General features: G+C 45.5%; 1 protein-coding gene and 1 pseudogene across 1 annotated transcript; one reads left to right on the top strand and one right to left on the bottom strand.

Annotated features, from left to right (window-relative positions):
* Positions 1 to 3,696: 3,696 nt before the first annotated feature.
* On the bottom strand, positions 3,697 to 7,107 carry LOC102814046 (chromosome unknown open reading frame, human C9orf131). Its single transcript, XM_006863168.1, has 2 exons — positions 6,953 to 7,107; positions 3,697 to 5,161 (listed from the first exon to the last, which is right to left on the bottom strand). The coding sequence occupies exons 1-2, from the start codon at positions 7,105 to 7,107 to the stop codon at positions 3,697 to 3,699; spliced, it is 1,620 nt and encodes a 539-aa protein (XP_006863230.1).
* Positions 7,108 to 7,193: 86 nt separating this feature from the next.
* Positions 7,194 to 7,545, top strand: LOC102813672 (annotated as a pseudogene).
* The last annotated feature ends 1,185 nt before the right edge of the window (positions 7,546 to 8,730 follow it).

The following is an 8,730-nucleotide window of genomic DNA, read 5'->3' as shown; positions in this document are numbered from 1 at the left end:
GAATTCCTTCTCAGGCATTTCCAAAGCCTGCCCATCTTCTAGTATGGAGTGTAGATCTATTTCTAGCTCATTTGCCTCAGTCACTTTATTTCGTTTCTGGACGTGTGCAGATATGGTCATCTGCTTCTGTTTTTTGGCATCTTCAGGGGTTATCTGTGGCCTTAATACTTATATGGGTGTGTATTTTGGTATTTTTTATGCTTTCTGATTGCCTCCAGGTAGATGTGATCAGGAAATGGACTTCCCTTTTCACTCTTCTTCTTGAGAAATTTCAAGATGCCACTATTGGTCGTTTTGACGTAACTTAGGATTTAATTTTTGGCCTATTTCCTTTTTTGTCTGCTTGTCCTGCTCCACAATCCTCGTTAAGGCCTTTTTTCTAGTTGTAACAACAGTTCAGAGCCGGCTGTGGCCATTTGGTTTTAATTGGAAACTGTCTCTTTTAATTTCAAGGAGATCTGCGTGCATGGGTAGTAGAACCCTTCAAGGGTGTGGGGTGCCCACTAGCTCAGGCACCCCTATAGTCACCCAAATGGAGGTGCACAGACAGCAAGGGACCAATGAACAGCTACCAAAAGAGAATAATGTCCACACCTTTATCTCTGTGGTTCTGCCAGGAGTCTGAGGCCGCTCCGATCCTTCCCCTGCTTGGTCTCACCCAAGATGGCAGCTCCTCAAGCAGCTGAGCGTCTGGAATTAGAAAGCAATGGTTTTCTTGCTTCTGCCACAAATTCCCCAGCTGTAAGCCTTCCAACCTTCTAAATACTACTTTATATGTGGTTCAGAGTTCTGGGACCATCCCCTGAGCCTGCTTGGTTCTATATTCTATGTTGCTGGTGGAGCTCCTTACTGCACTTCCACCCAATCCGCCATCTTGTTTGTTTTTTGCTATAAATAACTTTTTTGAGTCTATCCAGATGACTAAAATTTCATGGCATATGGTCAGTTTTCCTATATGACTCATATCAACTGATTTTAAACAAATGTATCAAGAATTCCACCTGTCATGTCCCTTTACTCAATTTTATAACACTTGTTGAAGAAATTCTGTCTTGTAGCCAGCCATGTGGAGGATGAATTAGAAGGAATAGAGACTAAATTTAGTGAGGAATTAAAGCTAAGACAGTGATGGTGATGCAGAGACTAATAATGCATTTCATAAGTAGAGACAAGGTTTGATAGATTTGATGGAGGAATATAAGGACAAAGGAAGAGTCAAGGGTGACAAGGTTTCTGATTTAGGGATTTAGGTGGCTATGAATGGTGGACCCGGTTTATGGAAAAATAAGTCAGTTTTGAACAAGCTGAATGAGGGTATTGAATCTGAAGTTTAGATGTGCTTAGAAACCCATGTTTTGCAATAGTAACATTTAATGGATATTCTATTTTAAAGTTATCTTGGTGAAACTGGTCATTCATTTAGATTCCTACCTCATATTGTTAAGTGCCATCAAGTTGGTTTCAACTCAGCAACTTTCTATAGGGTTTCCAAGGAGTGATTGAGTTTGAACCACAGTTTGATTTTGCAGTTCAAGCTGACCTTTGCGATCCAGTGCTTATTTTACAGTCCATCCATTGGCTTGGTGTAAAACTGGTTACACCAAGATTCCTGCATCATACCTTACTAAAAAATTAGATTAACAATTTAAACTGTATCCTAGAGAAATCTGTTTTGGAGCTATAAAAGATTTAACTACATAAAAATTAAAACTGCTAGGTTGGCAGTTCAAACCCACCAGCTGCTCCCTGGAACAGGGTCTCTATGAGTAGGAACTGACTCCCTGGCACTTAACAATAACAAGCTTTGAAAATGAAGGGAAGGGAACCATAAATCAAGGATTATGGGCTATCTGCATTCTGGAGTCCTAGTGTGGCACTGTGGGTTAATGTGCTGAATTGCAAAGTCGGTTTGAACTGTAAGGTTGACGGTTCAAACTCACCAGCCGCTCCTCAGAAACCCTATACAGGTTCACCATGGGTCAGCACTTGACCAGCACTTAACATTACAGTGTGGTGCTGTGGGATAATGTGCTGGACTGTAAAGTCGGTTTGAACTGCAAGGTCAGTGGTTTAAACTTACCAGCTGCTCCTCCAAACTGCTATGAATCTCAACTGATTCAACAGCACTTAACAACATTCTGAATCTGCAAAAGGTGGGGGGTGGGAGGGCGTGACTGACCTCTTACTTCACTAGGGGGAGGGAGAATCAAACTCATCATCAGCCCAAGGCCAATTCCTATGAGGCAGAGATCAGCCATGACACCCAGCTTTCTCACTTCATGTGCTGGGAAGCCCATCTTTCATTCTCACGCTCTTGGTTCTGCTGCTGTTGTTTCTTTGGTGACTGTCACAGTTTCCAGTCTCCTGGAGCAAGGAGGATCTTGGATCTAAAGGACACATTCCACTCTTGGCTCTTCTTTCTTAATGGTTGGAAGATTTCCCTTTTTGTTTCTGCCTCTGAGGTGGTTCATTTTAAACCTAGAATGATGACAAAACCGACCAATCCCCACATCAGGGTTCTATATGCTGTATTTGCATTGCTGCACCCCAAGGGCTTCAGTTAACCTTATTAGCAGTAAGCGATTCAATTTCCTGCGTTGTTAAGTGCCATCTAGTTGGTTCCGACTCAGCGACCCCATATAGGGTTTCCAAGGAGCAACTAGTGAGCTTGAATCACTGACCTTGCTGTTCAAACAGACATTTTAGTCCTGTGCATTAACCCCTAGCACCACACCAGGACTCCCCTAATTCCCTATAAGGATTGCTAACTTCACATTTGCTTAGTGTGGAGCTGTAGGATCAGCACTGCACTGCTAACCATAAAGGTGGTTCAAACCCACCAGCTACTCCTTGGAAACCCTACATGATGACTATGAGGCAGAATTGACTCAATGACACTTAACAATAGCAACCCAGATGTCTGGTGGTGGTGGTTAAGTGCTATCGAGTTGATTCCAACCCATAGCAACCCTGTATAGGGTTTCCAAGGAGCAGCTGGTAAGTTTGAACCGCTGACCTTGGCGTTCAAACGACTTTGCAGTCTGATGCATTAACACACAGCACCGTTGTTAAATTCCATGGAGTTCATTCCCGTTAATTAAGTGCCGTCAAGTCAATTCTGACCCATAGTGACCCTGTATAGGGTTTCCAAGGAGCAGTTCAAATGTCTGCATTCTGATGCATTAACCCTCAGCACCACACCAGTAGTGATCTTTTATAGAGTTTCCGAGGAGTGACTGGTGGCTAGCAGTCCAGTGTTTATCCTATAGCCCCATACTAGGACTGCACGGACATTTGGCAGGAATTACAAAGACTAGAAGAATTAAGTAATCCACTATACCACAGAATGGATGCATTTTTCTTCCTTTCCATCTCTTAGGCAGCATTGAAATGTGCTCCCCTGGCCCTATAATCTCACTCTAGAGTAGATACATGTGGACAACAGATGTGGTCATCTGGGAAAGGTTGGAAAAGAACGTTAAGCTCTACTTTTGAGATGTGATCCCAAGGGAAATATGGCTGCAGCAGAAATAGGTAACTGACAATTCTAGTACCTTAAATTCCAAAGAAGACACAGTAGGGTTTGTCAAGTTCAGCTAATTTATTAGAATTTCCTCTGCTTGTCTCCTGCCCTCCCTGCTCCATGGTCTGATTTGGCCTCAGTTCTTGGGTTAGTGGGTGCTGGTACTATCAGCCTTACCTCTGCTGATTGGCTTTGGTAGACTGGGGTCCAAGGGTACCCAGAAACTTGGCCAGCACTCTTTGTAGACACCTGGCAGGCAGAGCCTGAGGTGTGGAGGACAGATACCTTTTGCAGTGCTTACAGTGCTGAGGGTCTGGCATGTCACCAGCTCCCATCCCTGCCCCCCACTGATTCTGGTGACCCTCAGTCTTGGGGAGAAGTCGTGGGAGAGCAGTGTGTAGAGAGCTCTGGTTCTTAGACTGAGACGTGGGGGAAAGTCTGTTTCCAAGGGGCTCCACTAGTCTTGGAGCCTGAGCAAAGCGATGATTTCCTGTGACTGTGGATGATGTCACTACTGCATTCCCCCCTGGCCGGGGTGTCTTGGGATATTCTTTCTTTCTGGTTGAAGGTAGGGTTGAAACCTTGTTTTGCTTTTTGCCTGAAACTGGAACCTTAGAATTTGAGGACTCTCCTAGACCTGGGTGCCTGTCACTAGCTTCCAAGAAGACCTGGACCACCACCTTTTTCTTCACCCTTTCCTCTTCCTGAGACCTCCGTTTTGCCCTGCTAGACCCCGGTGACTGAGACTGGGAAGAGGGGTGGGGGTGATGACAGTAAGAGCCCTGGTCAGGCTGAGGTACTATGCCCTGAAATTCTTGGAAACGGCAACTTGAAGAGCAGGGGCACACATTGGGAGCCTGCTGAGGGCTGCAGGAAGAACATTCCCAAGAGCCCGGAGTTATAGACCTAGTGGCAGGAAAACTGCAAGGCGGTTGTCTTAGGCCAGGGGATCTGGAAGAAGCATTCTGCTGCAGCTTCTTCAGCCTGAGTTCTAACTCTCTACTCCATTGCCAGCCTGGGACTCCAGGGTGGGTGGGTATTATTGGGACAACCTCTTCCTGGGAGGGTGGAGTCTCTTCCTTAGCTCCAGGGAATAACTCTTCCTTGATTAGATCTGGCTGGATGCGTGGAATCTTCAGAGTTTCAGCTAGAGCGGAAGGCCCGAGTATTGGCTGCCAGAGATCCAGTGCTAGAGGACTGAAGCCCTGAGGAACCTCGCTTTGCTGCCTATATCCCCACCCAAATTCAGAGTCAAGGGGCACTTCTGGTGTAGGGGCAAAGAGTGAACTGGGAGCTGAGGCTAGAAGCTCAGTGGTACAGCAGTTTTTTGTTTGCTCTACTACTACTTCCCCTTCTGGCCTATAGTCCCATTGATCTCCAATAGGTTCAATTATGTGGGACTTTGACACAGAGTTTGGGGGTAAACTGGGGCTCCTAGCTGGAGGCACAGGAGCACAATTTTTCTGCTCCATGACCTCCCTAACAAGCCGGGAGTCTGACAGGATTTCCTGGGCGTTGGCTCCATGCAGGTCTTGAGGTAAGCTGCAACCTGGAAGCTCAGAGACCCAGGAGTCCTTCCTCCTTTGCATATCTCCACATATAGCCTTAGAATCAAACTGCACACCATTGGAACTTACTCTGAAGGATCCTAGTACAAGAGCTGGGTGTGGGCTGAGAACCAGAGATGCAGCTTCAGCAGCCCAAGAATTACTGGAATGCTCAGTGTCCTTCCATGCAGTTTCTGATTCTTCGAGGCCTCCCATAGGATTAATTCTGTAGGATTCCAGAAGGTGGACTACAGGTGAGCTGAGGACAGGGGCTGGGGACCTTGAGGCCCAAAGGTTCTCTCTCTGCCCCATGGTCTCCCACAAAACTTTGGATTCAGGCAGGACTCCCTGGGGATTAATTCCTGTGGACTCCAACAGGGAGATTAAGGGAGGTAGAACTGAGTCTACAGAGACCCAAAGGTTTTTTCTTCTCTGTGTGTTCCTCCATGGAGCCTCAGATCCTGATGCGATATATGCAAGGCTTGTTCCATAGATCCCTGGCAAAGTAATTGAGCATGGGTTGAAGTCCAAGTCTGTGGGTTCAAAGGCCCGGGGATTTCCTGAGTTTTCTTTATGTTCCAAATGGACCTCTGATTCAAATGGATCTCCCAGAGCATTGCCTCCATGGAGTTCTGACTGAGGGGTTGGGAGAAGGCAGAGGACTGGCAATAGGAACTCAGAGGCCTGGGGATTCTGTCTTTGTACTGTGGTTTCCCAGAAGTTCTTAGATGAATTAAGTCTTTCTTCAGGATGGACTTTGGGGGATTCTGAGAGAGTAATTGGGGCTCGGAAGGGGGTTGATTTTGGGGACTCAAAAGCTTGAAGACTTTTTTTATGTATTGTGGTTCTCCATTGAGTCTCATATTTAGGTGGAACTCCCAGATCTCTTGTTGCTTGAGGCTCTGTCATGGGGTGTAGGGGTTGGTGAGGAGTTACAGCTAGAGGGTTCTCTCTTTGTTCCATTTCCCAGTGGGCTTTAGATCCAGACAAGTCTGCTAAAGGGTTGGCTTCCTGGAGTTCTGGCAGGGAGACTGGGGTTGGGATAGGGACTGACATTGCTGACTTAGAAGCTTTGAGATCATTTTGCCCCACAATTCTCCTTGGGGCCTCAAACCTAGTCAGGACTCCCAGAGTGCTAGAGGGATATGGGAGAGAGGCCGAACTTGAATCTGGATTAAGTTGTTCAAGGCTGGGGTCCCAGGGTACCCTCAAGCAAGCCTCAGATGAAGAGAGGACCTTGAAGGGACTTGTTTTTTTAAGTTCAAGCTGAGTGTGCAGGGCTTGATCCTTAGGGACCCAAGGGGCATCTCTCTGTTGTGAGAGTAACTGTGCATTTGCCTCAGTAACAGATAGGGCTCCTTTGTGATCTGCAGGAAAGTTCTTAAAATGGAGGGATGAGGATAGGACTGGAGGAGGAGGTAGCTGAGGATCAGGGGACAACCCTTTCAGATCTTCCATAGTATGGGCCTGATGGGTAGGAAGCTGGGTTGTGGGGCAGTACTGGGGAAGCAGTAAATTGGGTTTAGGCAGGAAGGCAACCATATTAAAGAAGATAGAAGGAACAACAGACAATTTTTGGGAAGATGGATCAGCTGAATTCAGGAAGGTGGCCTCTAAGAATTCGCTGTGCAGAGAGGGGAGACCCCAGAAGAACTGACTTTTTCTCGGCTGCAGGTGGTTTCCTGGTGTTGTTGTGTGTCTCACAGGTAGATTGGTCAGAATCTGGAACGTGGGGAAAGATCTGGAAGAGTTTAGGGGCTGTGTGAGTATTTGTTCTGGTGTCCCTGATGCCTTGAGGAAGCCCTCAGAACTGCAGGATAGCTGAGGTACAGATATGGTGTTTTTTCCTCCAATAGGAACTTCTTTGGGAGGAGAATAAGGCTTCAATGGGTCCAGAGATGTATCCTCTTCCTCCTCTTCTTCCTCCGTCCCTTCATCTTCCTGTTCTTCTGACATCTCCTTCCAGAGGCAGTCAAGGAAAGACACACGGTACAGAAGTGGTAGGCCCTGGGAGTAGAGAAAGAGACTACCTGGCATGGGGCCTATTTAGACAAAAGGTTCCCGAAGCCCTCAGTCCCTGGTCCATATTCAGAGTCAATAATTACTCACTTGGCCCCACAACTATGGTTAACCCAGGCCCTCATCTAGTGTTAATGGTCAATTACTCAGTTAACATTTGGGGGTCAGCAACCCCTCACATGACCCTACATTGAAGGTCAGTGATTACTTACCTTGCTTTAGATCTGGTATCAGTGATCACTCACCCAGTCTCACTAGGCTTACAGTCACTCACTTGTGCCTACATCAACGTTAGTGATGCCTCACCTGACTTCATGGGTATCAATACGTGCACATCCATGGTCAGAAGTCACCCACCTTGTTTTGCATCATGTTCCCAGAGCACCAGGGCTGAAGATGTGGCCACCTCCCAAGCTGTCGCCACCTCCGGATCTGCCAAACTATGAACAAGAATAGAGTTACCAGGTTACCAGGACTCTGGAAACAGCTGTTGCCACAGTGTCTGCAGGCCAGGGCATAGGTCAATAGGCCCCACAGAAGCCCCATGTCTTCTCCCTCAGCTCCTGGTAGGCCCTCCAGCAGCCATTCCATTTTCTTAGCTCAGTGGCAGTTTACCTCCCATCCCCCACACTGGCCTGAGGCTTAACAGTCTCCTCCCTGAGTTTAGAACTGAATAACCTGCCTCCATCAAACAAATCATTCCTCATACAGTGAAACCTGGTGACCCCCTTTTGTCCTTTTGTCTAGATTGTCAGGATCAGAATTATGCTTCAGACAATGTGGTTAAGGATATGAATTCTGGCATTAAACTGCCTTGTTTGATTCTTGCTCTGCCATTTCCTACCTGTGAAACCTCAGTTAAGTGGCTTCTTCAGTGCATCACTTTTGTCATCTATAAAATGGTGTTAATAGTATAACTTATCACATACAGTTGTTTTGAGGATTAAATGAATAAATATGTGTTTATGTTTAAGAATAATGTCTGGCTCGTTGTTAGGTGTTGTTGAGTTTGTTCTAAATCACAGTAGAAATAAACATGGCCTGGTCCGGCACCATCTCAATCTTTTCTTTGCTGAGACCATTGTTCCAGCCACTGTATTAATCCATCTCATCGAGAGTCTTCCTCTTTTTCTCTGGTCCTCTGTTTTTTTTAAGCATGGTGTCCTTCTCCAAGGACTGGTCTCTCTTGATAACATATTAAAAGTACATGAGATGAATTTTTACCATCCTTATTGTTAAAAGAGCATCCTGGATATACTTTTTCCAAGACAGATTTGCTCTTTCTTCTGGCAATCCATTGAAAATTTAATATTTGTCACCAATACCATAGTTCAAATGCATCAATTCTTTTTTCAGTTTTCCTTAGTCATTGTCCAACTTTTGCATACATATGAAGTGAGTACACATACCATGTCTTGGGTCGGGATACATTAGTCTTCAAAGTGACATCTTTTCTTTTTTTTTTTCAAATTTATTTAAGGTTTTTATTGTGGATTCAGTGAAAGTTTACAAGGCCTTCAGTTTGTTTGTTTTTTTTTTAAAGTTTTTATTGTGGATTGAGTGAAAGTTTACAGGGCACATCATCAGTTTCACATTCAACAATTCATATAACTTGTTTCATTACATTGATTATAATCCCCT

Source organism: Chrysochloris asiatica, unplaced genomic scaffold (genome assembly GCF_000296735.1).
Source record: "Chrysochloris asiatica unplaced genomic scaffold, ChrAsi1.0 scaffold00053, whole genome shotgun sequence".
Taxonomy (NCBI): Eukaryota; Metazoa; Chordata; class Mammalia; order Afrosoricida; family Chrysochloridae; genus Chrysochloris; species Chrysochloris asiatica.
This window is presented reverse-complemented; position numbering and strand designations above follow the sequence as displayed.